Here is a 22,382-nt window from a genome sequence, read left to right as displayed (position 1 = left end):
CTGATCGTTTGGTTGTCATGGCAGGTATATGAGATGATTGGGCAGAAGCGGAGAAAGTCTGTCGCTCATCTGCGCTCTTTTCTTGCTCATAAGAATCAGCAAAGTCTCTTTTTTTCGTGGTGATTTTTTTATTTTTAGTTTCCCTCCTTTTCTCCTTTTCTCTCTCGATCTTTTGGCATCTTTCTCGCTCTAGGCAAGAGCCTCGGTTCGGGGTCAACGGGAGGTGCGGCCGTCTTCTCCGAGGAGGTCTGGCGCGATCCCAACTCACTCGTGCATTCCATAAAAACCGTTAAACGTCCCTAAGGCTTTGACTTCAAATAGCATCAATTAACTTCTATTGATACTTACTAATTTCTTTGGAGCTATTGAATATTCTCACCACTATGCTGGCTAATTTCACGAAACTGAAGAAAGTGTAGCAGATAGAAGCTTCATTAAAATCGTGAGAAATCTATAGAGGTCAAGCTTGAATTACAGGTCAACTTGAAGAGCAATCTGATGAGTGAAATATTCAAAAAAAATTAATTTTTTGAGGACATACATGAAGGGGGGAATTTTTTCCCCTCAAAGTTCCAGTTCTCACGTAAAATTTAAGATAAATAATAATTTATTCATAGGAACGCCGGTCCTATAGCCATCGGGCATACGAGGCGACACAATTTTATGGTTGCCCACGCCCGGTCTCTCATCTCTTTGCTTTTTGGATTCTCTCTAACTGTAAAATTTCAACATTTTTACCCAAAGTCACATTTCCATCAATCATTAATTTACAGTCATAATCAAAAAACAGGATTTTTTTAAATAATTTGCTGACTAAATAGCGTACACCATTGCGTATCTTTTAATACGGTGTTGTATGTAGATTTCGATGTACCGCCCATTCTTAGCACGGCGTTAGGAGGAAAAAAAGTATGGGGCATGTGTGTGCTTAGAAAACATTGATGATAATGTGTGAATACCAAAGACACGTTGGATTAGTAGGTGTAGTAGTGGAAGGGCGGGACATCTTTTACACACGTGCTGACGAAGAGATGAGCGATTTGACGACAGTTTCGATGGTGATCGGTTTAGTGATGAAGAAAGAGGAGGGTGTACGAGGACAGTGCTTGAGCCATACATTAAGTTACCGGGCTGAAGAGTGCGGGGAGATGAAAACACTTTGGTGGACAGGGGCAGTAACGGCTACAGTCCAACAGTGGACCACAAAGTGGGGGCCATCAAAATTTCAAAAACGTACACGGACCTCTTTCGCGATGAGGATAAAAGGCAGCATCGTGATTCTTTCGGTCAGTGTCGATACGATCGGCGTCGGTCAAGGAGTTGCGAATAAAAAAAAGTCGTGAAATACTTCCATTGACACACGTCTCTATACTTCCGGATTTTTTTTAAGTGAAGTTCTGAATTTAAGGATAAAAATCGAAGATGCTGAAACTCGTGGCAATTATTGCATTAGCATTCGGTGCTGTGGCCATTGCTGCACCTACACAAGAAGCAACTGAGCCAAAATCATTCCTCGAGGATGCTTTTGATATTTACGCTTCGTGCTCCGCTGAACCCGATCTTTCAGTTTGTCTTAAACTCAAAGCACTACGTTTTGTCGATCGTGCTGCAAGATCGGCAGATATTAGCATCGTTGATGGACTTAAAATCGTCCAAACTGAAGAAGCTAAAAGAAGGTAAGATATGTTGAAAGTGAATTCAGTGATAACTGTGCGTGACCTTAAGTTTATTTTACTTTTACTTTAAAAGCCCAAAACAAAGATCACGTAATTGGTGGTACGTGAAACATTTTTTTAAAGATGTGGACTATCACAATAATGAATGAAAAAAATCCAGCAAGTGTTTGATAAAGTTTACTTTCATTTAAACATTGCATTATATTAAAAAATAATTCATTATCTGTTGAGTAATCATCTTATTAAATATTCTGATATAATTACAGCCGTGCTGACAATGCTAGGTCATTAAATGACATCGAAGCTACTTTACCTGCCGAATCTGAAGCTCGCGAAGCTGCTGTTGATGAAGCACTCGTTGATAGAGCTGGCAAATTCTTGTCAACCCACACCGTTGAAATTAGTCTTCCTGAAGAAGTTTCTCGATCTCTCGATGAAGGTAAATTTATACTCATAAATATCAATTGTTTCAGTTAAAAACAAAATTAAATTCGTTTCTCTGTAAAAAATGAAGTAAATTATAATTTCAAATACTTTTATGATTTTACAGCTCGTGGTAAAAAGAAGAAAGTAATGAAATTCTTAGGACCAATTCTTCTTCTTCTCAAATTGAAAGCTGCCATCATAGTTCCTATCATCCTTGGTGCTCTTGCCTTATTAGCCTTCAAGGCTCTGGTGATTGGTAAAATCGCACTTATCATCTCAGCCATTTTGGCTTTCCAAAAACTCTGGGCTAATAAGGGAGCTCAAAGCTACGAGGTCGTTGCTCATCCTGTTGGCCACCATGATGAACATCACGGCTGGGCAAGGTCAGCTTCAGGTTCTGAACTTGCTTACAGCGCGTACAAACCAGCTAACTAAACACATCATCCATCGTTGAAGATAAATTAACGTTAGAAAAAAGAGAGAGAATGAGATTTATGAGAGAAGATGAAGAGATTTTAAAAACGTTATATTAACGCTCAACTTCAGTATCACTCACCGTGGCATTAAGTCGATCGAGCAAGAGATTACAGATGTCGATTAATCGGTATAAATTATCACCTACGACTCTTACTTTATTTTTTTCCACTGAATATTTATTTTTCATAGAGACGTGTAATAGAAACTTTTAGAGACTGACAATTATATCAACGTGACAGTGACAAGTACGACACGAGAAACAAGACTAAGTGCTCCGATTAATTACCAAAGATCGACATCTGGATAATCTTCGCTCAATCAATCGTGCATGGTATCCCTTCGAGTCCTTAGACAACAAATATTTTGACTCTTTTTTGATTACTAAGTGACTCTTAGTCAGATTCTTGCACACTTCACTATTTCACCCAATGATTAATTATTTATACCGATTAAACTTGATCGGATCACTATGTAACTTATATATTTGTTATTTATAAATAAATATAATTTTTATTTAAATTGTTAATTATTTTTTTATTTAATACACATTGATATGAATGGAACAATTATGATTTGTAAAAATGATGATTAATAAATACAATTATAGAATAATTGTTGCAATTAACATTTAATTATGTAATAATATCTTAAAGATCATACCCTAACTATTTTTGGCTAGATGCTTGATTTTTTTTTAATTATATTTTTTTATGCTTAAAACGTACGAAAAAGTAAATTTTTAACTAGCAGACTGCTAGCTTCTTGGCGAAACTAATCGAGACTTATGGCTGAAGGAAACCCAGGAAACTGTCCAGTTCGCCATCGGGTGCATCCGGTGTATCAAATGATGAGAGTGGATTGGTCCAATTCAAACAAAAGACTTTTTATGTATATGTTACTTTCGCCGATGATAAAAGATCTTCCAAGTGAAACCGATTGTTCTCTCGTGTGTAAAAACCGAGGCTATATAGGTATCTTGTTCAAGCTCGAGGGTTGCTAGTATGAATTTAACAATCGACAAGACTTTTCTAATCTCGTAAATAAATATGAGACATTATTTTCGAGATTTTCTTTTACTTATTTGCATATCAACAGGAATTGCAGTGATAATGGAATTTAACGATAAAAATAAAACATTTAATCAATCTGACGAAGAAAATGTTATTAGTTTCTCTGAAGCATTTGCTCAGTGTCTTGCTAAAAAAGTTCATGAGACTTTTGAGTGTGTTAATGAAGGCAGTTTAACTATTTTAAGATCAATGAATGAGAAAGATAGTTTAGACTTTGGTGAGGTCAAGTTGGAAAGGTCGGAGACCCAAGCTCGTGATTTACTAGATCTTGACTATGATCCAAAAGATTTTAAAAATGTCATCAAAGCGGCAGCACGATTAATGGAGAGAAGGAACTTAAAATGGGACCTCAGTAATTTATATCCTGGTTTACAAATGAGAGTTGGTCCTGCATTGAATGGCAATGGAATGTTGGAGTTTATTGTTGATGAACGAAATCCTACATTCACAAATAGACAATTAGGACCTGGTAAGAAATACATCAATTTATTAAAGAAATAAATATTTTTTTATTCAGAAATTAGTTAGTGAATTTTTTTGCTAAGAAAAAAATTAATTATTAAACAATTATTAAATCAATAAAAAAAAACTGCTTTCTCATTTTTTACTCAACCTCATCTACAGGAAGAATTTTGAAACGTCTAGCTCAGTCGATACTATGGAAGTTAAACACCTTGATATCTTCCAAAGAGTTCAAGGTCTAAAAACTTGGAGAGTTTAACACAAGCTGGCAGCAAAGTCAAGGCCATTGACTTGTTCTTTTTGTCTTTATCAATTATTTTTTTTTCTTCCAGGAAGAATGCTTGTCAAGAACTTGGTGCTCCCTTTTCTTCTTGGACTTAAATTCAGCTTGTCTTCCCTTATCCCTTTAGTCTTTGGAGTATTGTTGGTGATAACAAAAAAAGCATTGTTTCTCACTAAAATTGCTTTATTACTCAGTGGTCTTCTTGGGTGGAATGCATTCATTTCTTCACCTAACTATGGAGGAATTCCTCAAGGCATACCACCAGGATTTTCTCATGGATTCAATGATTATGGATTCAACCATCACTATGGACATGATTACAATGCTATTCATGAGCATCATCATCCTTATAGACCTTACAGGAATATTGCAAAAGATATAGGAGTATATAATCAGCACGTTATCAGAGAAATTGTTGATGTTTATGATTCTAGTGATGGAAAGAAAGAGGAAAATAGTCATAAGAACAGTAAAAATTTTGTTTGGAGTCGAGACTAACATATTTGTAAATTTTTATACTAAAGTAACTGTTGACTATGTTTATTGTAGATATAAATAATTTTTAAATAATTATACAGATACGAAAATAATGGTATATTTTTTTTACTGAATAATTGAATGAATAAATAGAAAAATATCATACCTATAAGGAATACAAAGAATTGAATGCATTATAAGAAATTGTTGCAATTAACCTGAATTCGAATGAAATAATTATTTCCATAAATCCTTTCTTTATATAATTAGATGAATAATAATTGCTGCAGCAAATGAATCTTTGTTGAGATTAATATTTCATTCAAATTTCACATGAATATTTTATTTTAACAATTTTTTTATGATCAACTGTTTTATGAAATATATCCATTCCCAGCATTTAAAGAGTAATTCGAGGGGGGCTAATTGATTTAGAATTAATGGTTCATTCATTTTATTAAATTAAAACATTTGTAGATAAAAGAATTTTCATTTAATTACATGATAAGCAATTAGATCTAATATAAATTATTGTATATATCATGGAATAAGTCTTCAAGCTTATAAAGTTGATCCTCTTATGGAAAAAGTTGATAAATTTAGATGATAGTTTCTCTGCTTATTTTTACATTCTTCACGTGTCTAGAATGATCTTTCGACTCTAAAAATTTTATTGTACACTGTACCCTAAATATTAAACAACGTTTAAATGTATAATTTAATAGAAATGTTTCGAGAAATTTAAAAGCTTAATAATAAAAAAAGATGTCGTGCGGAAATTGGGCTAATAACCAGTTTGAATCAATTCACCACATCATGAGTAACTTTGCTTGATGAGCAAAAAAGTGAAATATCTAATAAATTTATTGATATTATTACTTCCCTAGGAATTCTTCAGGAATAAACATTCTCTTCACTGTCGATTTCACGCTCCAGCATCCTTGAACTCGCGATTTAGATTGAAAAGATCCTGCTTTCGCTCAAGCAGCTTCTTCCGGTCATCTAACTGTTCTACATACACAGTCGCCTGTCCAGCAAATAGTTGTGTTACTCACACCTAAGGCAATTGTATCCAGGAAGTGGTTCATTCCAAGCAACACTACAAGTACATAATCATGTAGTAGCTATTGATTGGTGTAAGTCTCAGAACTGATCATAAAAGTACAGTTCTAGTAATAATTTTCACAATTGGCATCAATGAGTGTAAATGCAATAAACATTAATGACATGCAAACATCATTAAGATACTACCACTTGGATTCGCTCGACTTCCTCATGGTGTTCCAAAAACGATCACTTGTAGACCGCGCGAATGAGGCAACATTCGAGGATCGTTTAGCAAGGGGGTCAGAGGGATACTTGCTCGAAAGTCTGTACGACATTGTTTTGGTTCAGATGTGTTCTTGCCGGGGCGTTAAACAGCGCGTGTACCCGGAGAAAAACTTAAACAGGGCCGACATCGTCATCAGACGCGCTAAACCGCATTGTTTCATTGCCATCGACAAGAAAGGTGGTGGAAAAAACACCTTGGCTAATATCAGGTATAAAAGACTGTGGAAACGAGCGTGGTATGCTTAGTTAACGCGAACTCTTGATCGGGATACCAGGCAGTGGTGTAAACTAACAAAGAGGGATGATTTTAAAATTAGTGAGCATCTACCTGGTCTTGTTTGTGGCTGGCAATCAAGCGGATTATATAAAGTTTTTTGAAAGATGTACCAAAGAAAAAAACACATTCGATTGCCTCAAACAAAAGGCAATTGATGTCTTAGATCGAGCTATCAAGGATGATTCTGTTTTTGTTATCAATGATTACGTGTCTATTGCTAAGGATAAAGCTGTGATTGAAAGTAAATCTTTAAATATTGACAATGATAAAAACAATACAGCCTTGAGTTTAGATGAGAAATTAGATCAAAAGTTTAATGATTTTTTGTCCTCTCGAAGCATTAAATTAACTATTCCTGGTGATGCTATTCAAGGTAATCTTTATTAAATGGCTTTTATTTTATTATTTTTAGTACGAAATATTTTAGTATGATTTTTGGTGATTTTATTAAGGGCGTAAAAAGAAAGACAAAGGAGGCTATGGAGGAGCAATGATGATTGGTGGTCTTGCTATGGCAGGTAAAACTATAAATTATTCTAAATATAATCAAATATATCCAAGTTAATCATGTTAACAGAATAATAAATTTATTTTATTGATTAATCTTTAGGAGTCATGGCTCAACTTGCTTTTGGAAAAATAGCCTTTCTGGCAGGAACAGCTCTTTTAACAGCTAAAATAGCCCTAGTACTCAGTGCAATTATTGGATTAAAGAAATTGGTTTCAAGTGGTGGAGGAGGTCATGAAGTAATTTATGCAACAGCATCAGATCCTCATGGAGGATATGGAGGTGGTTATGGTGGATGGCAGAGATCATTAAAACCAGCAACATGAAGACTAGTGGAAAATAAAGCTTAATGTTTTGTAACACAAAAAAAGCTCAATGAATCTTTGTTATATATTTATTTATGTATTTATTTATATTTTTGAAATAATTATTTAAAATTTGATAAATCTTACTGGCTATTAAATAATTACAAAACCATTTTTCCTAAACATTCTTCACTGAGAGTACATGTCAGTTCTTGAATTATTCCCATAATAATTTTTCTAAGAAGTCAATTATCCTTCCTCTTCAGATTCCTCTGTTTAATTAAGAATCTCTCAAATCACTTCTCGTTTTTCTACTGAGTACACGTTACTAAGGTTTATACCAAGGTATGATACATGAATGCATTGGGATAAAGGTTACCAGGTTAGATTGACAGTTGAATCAGGAAGTTCAATACAATTATGTATCTTCAAAGGTGCATCGGGGTCGAAATAAGGATCATCAATTGCTAAATATTTATAGCAGTTATAATATAAATTATTATTATTATTTACATCATAAATAAAATGAGTATTTTACAACAGGGATGTTTCTTTTCGTATAATTATATTAACGAAAAAAACTTTACATAAAAAAATAAAAGTAAAAAAATTATGAAGGCAATATCAAATTTCTTTATTTTATAAACAAAAGTAAGAATATAAATATAAATAAATATTAAATTGGTGATTATGATACAATGATTATAAAAAATTGGGAAGAGGTGAATTTCATCGTGTGAATCGTTTTCTTCGATGCCCCTCATAACCACCACCATGATCATAATCAACACTTGAACTATGTGTCTGGACAAAACTATGTTGAGGATGTTTGACAATTTCAAACGAAGTTTTATCCGAATGTTCTGAAAATAAATACCAATAAAAAAAACCATAACATGTACAATTTTTCGTTGAATTAATCTAAAAAATTATTCAAAACACTGTTAACGATAACAATTATATTATTTATTAATTAAATAAATTATTGAACAATCATTTTTCAAACAGTCTTTCAAACAAAGTTAAATAAATAATACTTTTTTGTAAAATCAATCTTAATTTTTCTAATCACTATATATATGTGTACTTTCTTCAGATTTTTTACCTAAAGCTTTTTTGAGTGCTAGTGTTCCAGCGATTGCTAAAGCTACTTTAGCAACGACAAGTGCCTTTCCAGCAAGCAAAGCTACTGCATGGATCATCGCATACAATAGCATAGCTTTCATAGCTCCAGCTAGCAGTATGACATAACCCTTTCCTTTTTTACCACCTTTCTTTCCTCGAGCTGTAAAAAATAATCAGTTTTTCAGTAGACTTTAAAAAAAAGTACTATATAAAATTGATACCAAGGCAATAGAACTGTTTCGGAGAAAAAAAAATGATCTAGAATGATAAAGAAGATAAAAATTATTTGCAATTATTGGATCCGATCACTTGAAAAAGATTCAAAAGCTTTCACTCTGGCATTCACCTACAATTGCCTTTGGTTATTTATCTTGTTCGATCATCCTAGATAGTCAGCAAGATTTCCTACCTTCATCAACTGCACGATCTTCAAACCAATCTGCAATACTCCACGATTTCTCTTCTTCTTCAACATCTCCATACTTCTTCACAGTAGCAGATGCCGTTTTATTCTGTTTTAATGAGACAGAATGACACTCTGGAGAGTCAGCACGACTTCCTGCGCAATCGATAGTCACTGCATTGTCGTTAATAACGAAACTTCGATGTTGCCGATTGATAGGTTCTCCAAAACAAACGTCAAGTCCTACTGCGAGGACAAGAGTTCCGAGTATAATCAACTGTCGAAGCATATTTGATAGGCACTGACTGGATGTTATCCTCTGCGATTCATTTTTATAAAGAGTGTGGAGCAATTAGCTCCTGGCTTGGGAACTCTCGTTACGGCATACAGAGCGTGAATGCAACTATGGATGCATTACACATATAATTATTACTTTGCTGACCATTTCGCATGATTCTATAGGATACACGTGTTTAAATGTATGTGTATTAGTTTATTTAATACCCATGTTTGTACACATTTCCTCCTTCCTCCATAGATGCCTCATTTCGTAGGCTTTGATTTCTTTATCATGTTTTAACGAGAACGATATTAAAAACGCTTTGTTCCAGATAACGACTAACCGTGTGAATCAACGAAACGATTAAGTGAATTATTAGGTAGAATATTAATTAGTGAATTACTTCTAATGTTTTATTTTTTATTATATAGTTTTTCCAACTAAAAGCACCTTAGAAATTGATCTGAAAACAATGAAGAATCTAACTGTTATTCAATTGGATGATAATCAATGTAAAGGATACGACTTCCGGCTCTTTTAATTTTCACTTAAAGTGACAATGTGTTACTATACAATTTAACCAAGAGTGGAAGTTACTTGTATCCTCCCACAAGATTGACACTACAAGTGCGGAAAGTAGATAATGGGGTCTAAAAAGACTATCGGATATTTTCCACATTTGTTTTGTGTGCCAGGAGGGCGATCAAGAATATTTCTGATTGGTTTTGTGAGATAGGAAAATCAACAAAAACAGTGATACAAGAAACATAGTTACAGTAAATTATGAATTGAGTGTAGAGAATTGGTGTTACTGTTATAGACATACATTATGACTAATATTAGTAGATTTCATTGAATTGTAGTATGGAGATTGAAATATATTGCGTGACAAATGTTTCTTTTTTTTACTTTAAAGATGCTACAATAACTAAAATTTCATATTAGACATTTTCAAGTGTCATTTTATTTTTTTAGAGCAGAAATGCTTATTTTAAAAGAAAGTAGGATCACCTATGATATTTGTGTTAAACCAAATACTACTTGTATATAATCTTGTGGTTTAGAAGATTATTTTATAATAAACTATTCATTTATAGTAATAGATGAAAGCTCTCATTTTTATAATTAAAATTTCACATCATTAATTTTTTCTCGTTAAAAGATTTATTGAATTGTTTTTTCATCTATTTATAAATTGACAAATCAAAAATTGCATATTGATGTGAATAATTACGAAATTTAGTAGTACAATAAATTGTAATGATTGTATGAATAAAATACAATAGATAATGAAGTAAATGTAAATCCAAAGAAATATTTATTTAAATTTCTATTCATTATTATATTTTAAGTAATCGCTGCAAAATTCACGAAGATTCAAATTTTTAGTAATGAAACGTTCAAAGTGCTTAATAAATAAACACCTAATTGTTTACAACGTTGAACACCATAAACAAGCTATAGCATTTTGGTAAACGATAAAAAACGTTAAAAATTCATTTACAAAACTGCTATAATTTGTTTATTGTGTTAATATTTTAATGCTTAGTTTTTAAACATTTGGATTCGAAGTAACCATGCAATAGTTATGTTACATCAAATAAACAAATTACAATATATAATTGAATAAAAATTATAATTTCTATATAGTTTTTAATTGATACATAATTAACAGATGACTATATTTTATTTCATCTAACTATTCATCATTTAACAAATTAATATTCAACTATTGCAAAACAGAGATAGATTTTAATAAATATAATAGCAGAAATGTATTAATTTGTCGCGAAATAATTACATACTAATTTATTTTAATTTATGCATTTATAAACTGTTACATTACACCCGCATAAATAGATGTGGTATAATTAAGGACTAATTATTCGCAAACACAAAAACTTCTAATGAGTAATACTGAGAATGAGACATCTTTGATGTTAGCACAGGAGGGAATTAATGAGATCTGATACCACAACAGTTATAAAAGCTTATTATTCAAATAACTAAATAAAGTTAATGTTTGATGAATGTTTTATCACCAGTTTATTATCGATTTATTCCAATGATTATTTCAGTTATTAATCTTGAAAACCATACCAAAATTATATAAATATTTTCAACAATGAACTACAAAAAAAAAATATTTACACTATTTGGTGACTTTTAAAACGCAGATAAATATCTTCATATACTAATAAGTAATTGCAAAGCAATCAATCATTTAACCGTTTACCACTACATCACTTCACATATATTTAATACCATAAATGAAAAGTGTATGATAATTGGTGGATAAAAAAACTTTGTGCTATTGACCTTGCTAACAGTTCGTTAGCTGACGTATTACGATATTAAATAATTTAATAATACTGTGAATACACAGTATATTATAATTAGATTGATCTCACATTTGCAGTGTAATAATAGAAATAAAATGATTCATCTTGAATTGCTACAGAGTTCAACTTTTGCCCTACTATTTTTCAAGAGAAAAACTTAGAAGTGCCTACTAACATATTAAATAATGAAAAAAGGTTTATTTAATTAAATAATATTATATGTACAGAATAAGTTAAATAAGCATTATAATTATCATTATGATTAATTATTTCAGTCATAAGATTTCCATCTTGCCATTGTTTTAACATAATATTTGGCAGAGACTTCCTGGTGATTTAATTGCTAATTTGTCATGTCCCCAAAAATTAATTTTTATTATTCTACAAAATAAGATAAAGGTTGCTTTAGAAACCCCGTTATTCTTTTGACTGACGCATAAATGAATTCAGTTAAAAAAATCCTGACCTGTACCTTCGATTTCTTTTGTGATAATTACTATTTAAAAGCTTATTTTCTCACGAGGTAATTCTGAAAGTCCTCAAGGCACATAACTGGTTAAAACAGATTCTCTGAAATTAGGCGTAATTTGTGAGAAAATCATGGGTGATTGTTTGAGTTGCTCGTTTACTCGCGCCTTCCGGAAGTAGCACGGTGTTAATGGTTACCGCTGGCTTGATTTCATCCGCCATGGGATAATCGCAAAGTAGGTGAGGAGAGCACAGGGTTGCTTGTTGGCAACATGTTGGTTATTGGCTGCTTATGTACATTACTTTTATGCCTGTGTCGCATTAACGATGCGCTCAACCTCAATCGTGTAGTGTGAGTGTATCTGTTTATGTGAGGTGCTTTACTTGGGATGAAGGTCTCATGATAACGTTGTTATATCTATACATCTGATGCTATGTTTTCTTTGTATTTGATCTCTTCTGTACCATTCGTGCTTGTTTATGATGCTCCTTACGTGTTCAACGGTTTCAGAAAGTATACTAAATTTATTAGATATCATCATGAAGTATAGTTTCTTCTAAAATTCCTTAATAATATAAACTATAATTAACTACGTGAAAGAAAAAAGTATTTTAAAAAAAAATTAATGCATTGATCTACCAGACATGTTTCAGGCTGAAGAACCGTAAAAAAATATTGTTATAAAGCATGTTATTTTTGATGATGAATAAGTTGGAGTAATGTGTGTAATTAAAAACTCTAGTTTGTATTTTTCATTTAAATAAATGATCAAAGTAGCAGTTTGTCGATTACGATCGTTTCAATCGACGTATAATGTCCGTAACTAATCAATATTCCCAGCTTAACTTGACAGTGTAAATAAATTAACACCATAGTGAGAATATAATCTTAAAATGAGACCCAACATGTCCCGTTGTCACAAATACCTATCATGATAGCTAAATCAGCTAATATAAAGAAATTATTAAAATGAACTAAACCTTGAGGAATTTCTTCTTCATGCATAATAACTATCTCTTGTATGTAGGAAAGTACCAACCCGCAAGCAATTTCACCCACGTTTGCTGTCACTAGTATTGTAACTAGTGAAGACCTTGTAGCTTCTTCGTTAGATCGAGTGGTCTAGTTTCTCATTCTGTGTAGCCCAAAGGTCATAAGGGTCACCATGCCAAGACTTTTAACCAATAGGATTGGCGAATGGATGGTTGGATGGATGCATCGTTTAACTGAGTCGTGATTCAATTGGTGGTTTCTAAGGTACCATTTCTATGCTTATCTACCTGTCGTGAAGGTCCCTTTATTTTTATGCATTGTCATTTCTCCTTTCCACCAAGAATAAGAAGATACAGCTCGAGTAGGTCTTTGTGTCAGAAAGGTCACATACTCCAACATGGATTCTCTTTCTCTGTTTATCTACACTGTATTAAATCTTCTCTTGCATGATTCAACAAAACCTAGCAGCTGTTGATTCGCCGACAGAATACCTATGCGAATCTTGGATACCATCTCCATGTGTTGCAAACTGCTACAAACTTCAATGTTCACGTGGGAAGATGCGTCCCTCTTCCTCACTTCCTTCATCCTTCTAGAAACAGAAGAGTATATAGGAGCTGGAGAACATCGTCCCATTGCCAGTTAACAGCTTGCGAATTGTTTAGGTAGAAGTGCTACCAAGAAATAGTGAACTATTTGATAAACTTGTGCTTTGTTCATTTTCGTCAACGACGAAGGGATAAATCCAAAGCATATTAAAAATGAATTTCTACGTTAAGTGTGTGACAACTTTCCTAATCATCAGTGCAACAACAGAAGCTTCAAATGAAGAAAATTTCTTCGATAGAGGCTATAGATCTTTATATCGAGTTTATGAAGAATGTCAACTGCGTAGTGGTGGATTATCACCATGCTTGAAGAAAAAAGCTATAACATTCTTTGAAAGACTTGGAAGAATTGATAATCTTCCTATATCTGATAATCTGGAGTTAGTTAAAGTACCTGACAGCATTAATAACACTTCAATCAATTATCCAAATGATGTGGAAAGTCTTGGACGAGCTGGTGCATCAAGGGACGAAATATTAAATGATATTTTGTTCGATAGAGTTGCCAATTTAATGAATGGATTTAATGTTAAGATTAGTTTACCAAAAACAACACCTGGTGAACTTAAAAGAAGCATGGAAGAGGGTCGTGGGAAAATGAAGAAGATGATGGGGATGATGATGATGGGAATGGCAATGAAAATGGCAGCATTAATCCCAATTGCAATGGGAGTTTTATTCCTGCTGGCAGGAAAGGCTCTAATCATCAGTAAAATTGCTTTGGTTCTATCAATGATTATTGGATTGAAGAAACTCTTGAGTCAGAAGCAAGATCATGGCAGTTCTCATGGTGGATGGCAAAGCAGCGGTGGAGGCGGAGGCTGGGATCGGAGTTTAAAAGACATCACCAACCTTGAAACTACTGAATCGAACCAGAAAATTGCTCAAAACCTTGCTTACAGTGCACAAAAACCTCAATAATAGGTTTTTATATCCTAAAGAACCTGAAAAAGCGCAAAACAACTTAATTTCTCTCGATAGATTCATTCATTGGATAATTAATTACATCATGAAGATTTGTAGCATGAAAAATGAATCTCAATTGAAAAAGATTAAATTACTGTGATTTTGAAAGAATTTCAAGTGCTTAAACAGAAATGAGTTTTTCACATTAACAAGTTTTAATCAATAACAATAAAGATTAATTAAAACTAACCCTAGAACATAGGAAAGTTGGCGTAGAATGTCTGCAACAGTTGCGCGGTAAATTAAGGAGAAAATAAAATGATTGAGACGGAAGAAAAGGACATTTTTGTAGAGCAAGATTAACACGCACATTTAGATTTACCGGCGAAAAGAACGGATGTCCGTCAATATTCCGTTGATCGTATGACTAATCATTATATGTCAAGCGAGACATGCGGCATACTTGTGCGCAGCTGTTGCTCGATGGTACAGTTGACTTTTATAACTTCTTCTACTAAGGTGAATTAGAATACCGGAGGAAGGAAAAAGATGAGCAATCAGTATTCAAATTTATGCAGTCTTTTCCTGATAAACAAACAAGAAAGCTTTAGTTGTTGTTAATAATTAATTTATTACCTTAATTATTTCAATTATATTTATTTATTTATATTTTTATGTAATCAGACGCAAGTCGTCAAGATAATAAATTGTTTCAGTATACATATAATAACAGAAACCTGAATTTTTTATGATCATTTTTCCTATTCCTTCTCTTCTTCATTTTGAGGTTTGTTTATGGTGTTAACACGTGTAAATGTAAGTTATGTTTTTTTCTTAGTGACCTTTCAGTCCAAGTATGGCGGCAAAGAGAGCAAAGAAAAACCCTGCTAATGCTGTGGTTCCAAGAAGAAGAAAAAGTCCTAAGACTATTGAAGGAATCAATGTTGCAAATTTTAATTTATATGCCAACAAAAGGGCCATCAAAGTTCGATTCATCTTATGTTTCTTCTGCTTCCGAGGACGATCTAGAAATAAAGTTTTCTTATAAAATAACTTCAATCATTAAATTTAATGAATGGAAAAAATTTTTAAATAAAAACCTTTCATTTTAACTTCTCCTAAAGCAGTATGGACATTCTGAAGCTTATAGTTTAACAATTCTGAACTTTTATTAGGCTTTAGAGTCACTTTACCAACTGGTCTTCGACTGGAAGTACTGAGGTTTAATGGTCGTGAAATTTTGGTAGAATATTTAGCAGGTGTTTTTGATGGACGTCTGACGACTGATAATTGAACATTTGCCATATGATGTATTTTTTTGGATTCAACATCGTCTATTTTTTTTGTTATTTTATTTTCAATGTTTTCGGCACTTGTATAATAGCTCAATGCTAATATAATTATGACTAGAATCACTTGTGATGTCATAGTTATAGTTAAATAATTTTTTTACACACTTAAAAAACTTAGCATGCTTAACACAGCATTATTTTATCAATGTTTTTTATCTCCTGGATTGATAAAAATCATCTGTGTCATTTATAATTGACAGTGATAAAAAATACATTATTTCTCACCACAAAATACATTTGTCACACTAGTACTTTTTTATTTGTTCAATGAGGAATAATTTGAAAACGTCCGAATGACGTTTGAAAGTGATTGTTTAGAAAATTTAAATGATGATAATAGTATGATAATTTTAAGATGGAGTTCTTTGGTAATAGTATCAATGTTTATTTTTTTAACCCGGAGAATCTCTTTATGATGTTAATAATATTCTAAGTGAGGAGGGAAACGAACAGAGCAACGAACGAGCGAGAACTAACTCATCCGATCACGATTTGCAATGGAAGACATGAAGGAATCAACAACTTTACGACGTGATACGCTTCAGTTGCGAAGAAAATTGGTAGTCTGTAAAAAATAAGCTCGGTAAGATATGTGTGTCGTAAGTACTATGATAGCACAGATGCGGTCATTTCACAGGGGCTATTAAAGGTAATGTGTATGTCAGTAGAATATGATCATTTACTATTTCAACAATATTTTGAATACTCATCTTAAAACATCAAGAAAACTGCAGAGAAAACTATTGAAATTATATCTGTAGATGATTCCACAATCTTTTCACAAGATTTGAATAATTTATAAACTATGTGATGACAAATTGAAGCCGACTTTTTCCGTGAGAAGTCACAGCGGTTGAGTATTCAGGACAATCAATACCTTGTCAACTGAAATTGATTTATGGCACACCATGTTTGATAAAAAGTCGTAAGCATTTGATTATTACTTTGGCTTCTACTGATATTGAAAAGTAGAGGAAAATTAAAGACAACATCAAAATTAATTGATAACTGCCCGAAGGAAATTGATTTCTAATTTTAGAGAAATCCTAATAAAAAAAATTAATGCTGATTCTTAAAAAAATTTTACAAGAATCTATGAATTAGATCCGAAAAGTGTGAAAATAAAACATGGACAACTTTTTTAGTCTGAATTGTGTATGATTAATATTAAATTAGATAATCAACTCAGATTTTGAGTGTTTCTCAAACATCTTTCAATTAAAATACTTTCAAAAAAGTGTTACAGATACATTGAGTTTTTCTTATCGAAATCATACATTAATTGTATGAAATTCAGATCCAAAAATTTTTTATGTATGATTCTTACGAAAATTAGTATTTTTTTTTGGTAGGAAATAATTTTTTCAAAATCTCAATAAATGCTGATTTGTTTTATTAAAGATCCAAAAAATAAATTACTATTGAATTTTTTTTTTTTTTGATAACAATTGCGTATCTATTTTTTTCTAAAAAATAAAAAATCTTATAAGTATAAAAGATGAAATGGTGGTTTTATTATATCTATAGATTAAAAGGATGAGTTTTTTTTTTGTTAATATCGGCTATTTTATATTGATTTGAGAAATAATTCATTTTCTATGATCAAAAATACTTTATAATTTTTATGGGACCTCAACTACTTTAGAGTTTTATTTGAAAATGATATAAATTCTATATTCATCATAAAAATGATGATTCAATACTTCAATTGTATTGCAGTTGTCAGGTACTTTAATAATAAAATTAGAATTACATACCAAATGAATAAGAAGATTATTAGGCCAGAAAATAGTGTATACAGTTGTTACAATTGCTAAAAATTAGACGAATTTCTCGAGTGTTAAATCCGCTTAGTACGCATAAAAAATATTCCTTCTTATTTCTTACAGTTTATTTTGTAAATTTTGAATAGTCTGGTGACTTTATGTTACATGCGTTCTATTTTTTGGGAAATTGGAAGTTTTAAATGCATATGTTATTTCCATCGAAACTTAAACATTGAAAAATTTTGAAAATATATGTATATTGATAAAAGAGATTTTTAACAGTTGATTAAGTTTTACATTAGGCTCTTTCGATTAATTTGAGATTAAATGGTGTTGTAAGATAAACATTATTAATTATTTACTAACTATAGAAAAACTAATTCTATTATAATAAAGCACGCTTAATATTAAAAAATGTCTGTTAACAATTGAAAAGTATTATATATTGACAAAGGAATCATTTTATATGATATTTTGTATGAACTAGATTTCTGAAACGAATCCAGCTAGTCTTCATTTCAAGTAGAGCTCATTAGTTACGAAATTTATTTCATATCTTTCTCCAGTCTCTAATGCATACATTAAAGAGAATCACTCAACTGAGACGCATATACTCACCCAATCAACTTAGAGTAAATTATGATTCTCCTTTTGATAATACCTATTATTGACTAATTATTTAAAAGTAACAGGATCCATAAAATTGGCTATCAAGTGCAAAATATAATTACTTTTTTTTTTATTTCCTATTTTTTTATTCAAGTGTGAAATAAATAAATGCGACTGAACGGTGCAATTTATGTGCTCTTCCATGGTCGTGAAAACGTCAATATTAGAGATAATGGTTTTCGACACGGTTGGAACAAATTTTCATTTGTGCCTTGTGAGAATTCTGCCAAGTGATGGGTTATTCTCGGGAGAATATTTCACTGTAACCGTCTTCACGCATCACTTCCAAATTAAATGAACTATTCCTTCTCTTCTGTTTTCTCGGCGGGGAGATATATAAGTTTCGACTGCAAAACTCCAACTTGAGTTATTGATAAATTTTTCTCAACGGTGAATTACATTTTTTTGTATCATTGCAACAGTTTATTATAAATCGATACCGCAAGTTATTTGTTTTTATAAACGCGGTTCTATCAGTTATTTATAGAACGGCGAGAAGTAATTGAAAATCACAATGTTCTAGTGAAAACAAAAAAATCAAATTCTTTTATATAAAAATAATAATTTTTGGATAATTTTGAGTGATTTTACATGAATAAAACAATTAAATCAATTTCTTTCTACGATAAATATCGAAAAATTTAAAGTAAAATAATTAATCAGTTTATCTGAAAAACACTTCTTAACCAAACAAAAATGACGAAAATTTTAATAGCTTGTCTAATGTGTTTATTTTCAAATTGGTGTGTAGCAGAACTCATTTCAATAAAATCTGAAAATTCTTTAAAACCTCTCATAGAAAGTGACGAGAAACCTTTTATACATTTGAAAAATGAAAAAATATTAACCACTGATGATTTACTATTTCAAGATAAAGAAAAAAAAAGTGTCAGAGAAAGTCGATCGTTGTGTGGTGAGTGTTAATATGAAAAAAATACCAAAAATATAAGATCTAATATTTTAAATAAAAAATATAAACTTGTAGGTAAAAAGAAAAAAAAGAAACACAGCAAATATTTAGTACCTCTCTTGCTTGGTTGGCTTGTAATTAAATCAATTCTCGTTCCGATTGCTCTGAAAGCTCTTGCAGTAATGAGTAGTAAAGCAGTTGTATTGAGCTTCATGAGTTTAATTTTAGCTGCTATAATGGGCTTAAGACGTTTGGTGCAAGGACAGTCAAATAATGGAAGCAATGGAGGAGGACCTACATTTTCATCATACGGAAAATACAATCGAAATGATTATCATAATAACAATAATTACAATGTACATCCTGATGTGAATGAATCATATGATTATTATAGCGATGTTCATCACAGAAGATAGAAAAAATATGAGTTATTTCAGTATTGGCAGAGGAGTAGAATTAATAGTTGAATTAGTGACAGGATTTAATTATAAACTATTCGTTTCTACAAATTATCATCCTATTTATTTATTTGTCTGTTATTTAAATTTGAAAAGAAGAAAATAAAAATTTATTCAATGAAATGCAACAGTTATTAATAAAAAATTTTATTTAGATTTAAAATCAAATGGAAATTGTTTAAATAAAGAGTAAAGTTGAATAAAATCATTTTTTAGATAATTAATTATTAACCCATTTTAATTGTGAGTAATAAAAAAATCGTGATTTGATTGTGATCAATATAGTTGTTCTGTATTCTCATCTTTTTTTAAAAATATTTTGTGTAGGGTGACTAGACTAATTGCTGATCATGTATCAGTAGTTAACTACTAATTGAAAAATATTCATTTCAAGTGAAATTACTTGTAATTATTAGTCACTGATTAAAAAAGTATCTTATTGAATGCTCCAAAAACAATTTTATCAACATGATATTTTTCTTAACTAATATCTATTATATCTAAAATTTAAGAGCTCAAAGTTTTTCTGAATCTTTAATACTTTTTTTTTTTTAGTTTAATAGTCCACTTTTCAATTTATTATTCAAAGTAAATATAAATATTAAAATATTTGCTACATAGTTCTTTCAGAAGAAGTAGAGCTCGCTTTGATCTAGATTCGTTCCATTGAAGTGGTTATCATCAATCAGAAAATCTCACAGGCAACAAAAGAAACATCAATTTCAAAGAATTTGTTATCTAATATGTCAATTGAATTTCAACTAATAACGGTATTCTATTAAAAACCTCTAACAAATAAAACTGAACATAAATTTGGAGATAAAGTAGTAATTGCTAGCAGGATGTTGTATTTTTGTATAAATTTTAAGTAAAATGTAACATTTCATTTTCCAATATTCAGAGAATAGTGAAAATTTAGAAGTAAATGGACCTTAAAAGTAGTAGGTGGAAAAGAAAAGAATGGGGTCAAACGATACAGTCAAGGAATGTAGTCAGCTGAAGTCCCTAAAAATGATACAGCCCGGTGAGAATCAAACATATACTTTCGAATTCGAACGAACATGCCATGAATTAATCTTGTCAATTTTCATTTAGTCCAACATTTTCCAAGACAAAGAAATAACAAGAAATGTAAATGATTGGGCGTTGTTAAAAGGAGTAAGTAACTGTAATTCATGAACATCATTTTCAAAATAATTCCTATGAATAAATATCTCTCATGACACTGATATTATTATTGTAATTATTGGAACTAATAAACTTTATGATAACGATTTGCAAACAAAGACTTGACAACAAACAAGTCTCTCGTCAAGCTCGACATAAGCATTTCTCTGTTTAACGCGTTCTACATTCCAGAGGCTATAATCTCACATTACTTTGAAGTCTTGATTTTTTTGTGCTTCCTATTCTCTTTTCATAACTCTTCTCTTATAATTATGTGTGCAAACAACCAACACTTTCGGATTACTTTCCATTTTCAGCTTCTCTTAAACCAATAATGCTTAACTATAAATCGTTGATTCATCATCATTCCAACGTAAGAAATTAAACCATGCACATTCCAATGCTATGATGTAGTAATTTTGATTAAAAGAGGAAGTGATTACACTTTTATAGCTTTCAACAAATGACCTCAAATACAAAACATTTTGGCGAGAAAAATGAATCTGCTTGTACCGTTAAAGTGTTATGACAAGTAGAAGGTGTGAGTCTCTGTTAAATATTTAAGGAGATCCACAGATGGAGTACAATGGATTTGTTCCCACCATATTTGAACATAGCGTGGCATGAAGACAGTGACCTCAAAAACAATAAAGATGATTCTAAGTTATTTATACGAAAAAAAAATTTTTTTTACAGTGAATCTTGACTAGTAAAAGTAAATGAACAAAGGAAAAAGTGCATAGAAATAGAATGTCTCTTGATCTCAAGTTATATAATCGAGTTGCTTGACCGCAATTTATATGTTCAGATTCTACCGGTTATACTCTGGGCTTTGGGTCAAGGCGAACAGCCTTGAAAGAACGCTGACTGTCGATTATCTATCAAGGAAGGAACCTTTATCTTTTGATTGGATTTATTCTTAAACTTCTCATTCGTCATCAATCATTCACTCAGAAATAAAGTCACACTTCATGTTGAAAATGCTTTGATAAACTAAAATTAAACCTCTTACTTTTAATTGTAAGTGTTCTTTACTACTTGGATCTTTAAATTTCAACTTAATAATACTGATTATAATACATCTGTAAAAAAGGCATTAGAAGTAGAGAGTTAATATGAATTAAAAAAACGAAAAAAGGTCATAAGATGACCTTTTTGAACTATTTATTATTTTTCTAAAAAAATAAATATGTATATTTAATAAACTTCATGAGCAAGGCAAATAATTTTTACTATTAATAAAGAGAATTTTGTTGCCAAAGTATTGAAATTTTTAAATAGAAATATTTATGCTCATGTCAAATATATATATTTTTATATCAGTAATCAATTTATTCAACTTTTTCTTATTAAATTATACAGAAAAATATTATTAACATAATTTTTTTTTCATTGTACAAAATAGTTACAATTTTTTCATCTGAATTTCAATAAAAAAAAACACTCTATGTACTACTATTTATTCCCAAAGACAGTTTCTTATTATTTTTCATTCATTGTCGATATTAATACCAACTTATTATAATAATCCATTGTCAGTGATGGATATATGATGATATCAATCTTCTAGCTGTATCTAAAACAGGTACTTAAATTTTTCTAGATTTCAAAACTTTCCATAACAGTTGTTTTTATCTCTAA

At 31.1% G+C, this 22,382-nt stretch overlaps 5 protein-coding genes across 5 annotated transcripts; 4 read left to right on the top strand and 1 right to left on the bottom strand.

Moving 5' to 3' along the window:
• The first annotated feature begins 1,304 nt into the window (after positions 1-1,304).
• On the top strand, positions 1,305-3,098 carry LOC118073463 (DUF1676 domain-containing protein Osi9). The gene is made up of 3 exons (XM_035093971.1): positions 1,305-1,676; positions 1,943-2,115; positions 2,227-3,098. The coding sequence occupies exons 1-3, from the start codon at positions 1,423-1,425 to the stop codon at positions 2,535-2,537; spliced, it is 738 nt and encodes a 245-aa protein (XP_034949862.1). The 5' UTR covers positions 1,305-1,422; the 3' UTR covers positions 2,538-3,098.
• Positions 3,099-3,625: 527 nt separating this feature from the next.
• Positions 3,626-4,892, top strand: Osi10a (Osiris 10a). The gene is made up of 2 exons (XM_035093907.1): positions 3,626-4,118; positions 4,444-4,892. The coding sequence occupies exons 1-2, from the start codon at positions 3,626-3,628 to the stop codon at positions 4,890-4,892; spliced, it is 942 nt and encodes a 313-aa protein (XP_034949798.1).
• A 1,612-nt stretch (positions 4,893-6,504) lies between these two features.
• On the top strand, positions 6,505-7,314 carry LOC118073416 (uncharacterized). Its single transcript, XM_035093906.1, has 3 exons — positions 6,505-6,853; positions 6,933-6,998; positions 7,091-7,314. The coding sequence occupies exons 1-3, from the start codon at positions 6,505-6,507 to the stop codon at positions 7,312-7,314; spliced, it is 639 nt and encodes a 212-aa protein (XP_034949797.1).
• Positions 7,315-8,022: 708 nt separating this feature from the next.
• On the bottom strand, positions 8,023-9,110 carry LOC118073547 (uncharacterized). The gene is made up of 3 exons (XM_035094115.1): positions 8,828-9,110; positions 8,399-8,578; positions 8,023-8,156 (listed from the first exon to the last, which is right to left on the bottom strand). The coding sequence occupies exons 1-3, from the start codon at positions 9,108-9,110 to the stop codon at positions 8,023-8,025; spliced, it is 597 nt and encodes a 198-aa protein (XP_034950006.1).
• A 4,556-nt stretch (positions 9,111-13,666) lies between these two features.
• Positions 13,667-14,434, top strand: Osi12 (DUF1676 domain-containing protein Osi12). Its single transcript, XM_035093905.1, has one exon. The coding sequence runs from the start codon at positions 13,667-13,669 to the stop codon at positions 14,432-14,434; it is 768 nt and encodes a 255-aa protein (XP_034949796.1).
• The last annotated feature ends 7,948 nt before the right edge of the window (positions 14,435-22,382 follow it).

Source organism: Chelonus insularis, unplaced genomic scaffold, assembly GCF_013357705.1.
Source record: "Chelonus insularis isolate UGA/USDA-ARS -01 unplaced genomic scaffold, ASM1335770v1 scaffold_303_pilon, whole genome shotgun sequence".
Taxonomy (NCBI): Eukaryota; Metazoa; Arthropoda; class Insecta; order Hymenoptera; family Braconidae; genus Chelonus; species Chelonus insularis.
Note: the sequence above shows the minus strand (reverse complement) of the source record. Positions and strands in the feature narration are given on the sequence as shown.

Bases quoted from the DNA above. Each gene is read 5' to 3' on its own strand.
- Osi10a (XM_035093907.1), top strand. From the start codon at position 3,626: ATGAGACATTATTTTCGAGATTTTCTTTTACTTATTTGCATATCAACA. The intron at 4,119-4,443 runs GTAAGAAATACA...TTTTTCTTCCAG, and splicing joins AAATAGACAATTAGGACCTG to GAAGAATGCTTGTCAAGAAC.
- LOC118073547 (XM_035094115.1), bottom strand. From the start codon at position 9,110: ATGCTTCGACAGTTGATTATACTCGGAACTCTTGTCCTCGCAGTAGGA. The intron at 8,579-8,827 runs GTAGGAAATCTT...TATTTTTTACAG, and splicing joins AGATCGTGCAGTTGATGAAG to CTCGAGGAAAGAAAGGTGGT. The intron at 8,157-8,398 runs GTAAAAAATCTG...ATTTATTTTCAG, and splicing joins AGCACTCAAAAAAGCTTTAG to AACATTCGGATAAAACTTCG.
- LOC118073416 (XM_035093906.1), top strand. From the start codon at position 6,505: ATGATTTTAAAATTAGTGAGCATCTACCTGGTCTTGTTTGTGGCTGGC. The intron at 6,854-6,932 runs GTAATCTTTATT...GATTTTATTAAG, and splicing joins TCCTGGTGATGCTATTCAAG to GGCGTAAAAAGAAAGACAAA. The intron at 6,999-7,090 runs GTAAAACTATAA...ATTAATCTTTAG, and splicing joins TGGTGGTCTTGCTATGGCAG to GAGTCATGGCTCAACTTGCT.
- LOC118073463 (XM_035093971.1), top strand. From the start codon at position 1,423: ATGCTGAAACTCGTGGCAATTATTGCATTAGCATTCGGTGCTGTGGCC. The intron at 1,677-1,942 runs GTAAGATATGTT...ATATAATTACAG, and splicing joins ACTGAAGAAGCTAAAAGAAG to CCGTGCTGACAATGCTAGGT. The intron at 2,116-2,226 runs GTAAATTTATAC...ATGATTTTACAG, and splicing joins TTCTCGATCTCTCGATGAAG to CTCGTGGTAAAAAGAAGAAA.
- Osi12 (XM_035093905.1), top strand. From the start codon at position 13,667: ATGAATTTCTACGTTAAGTGTGTGACAACTTTCCTAATCATCAGTGCA.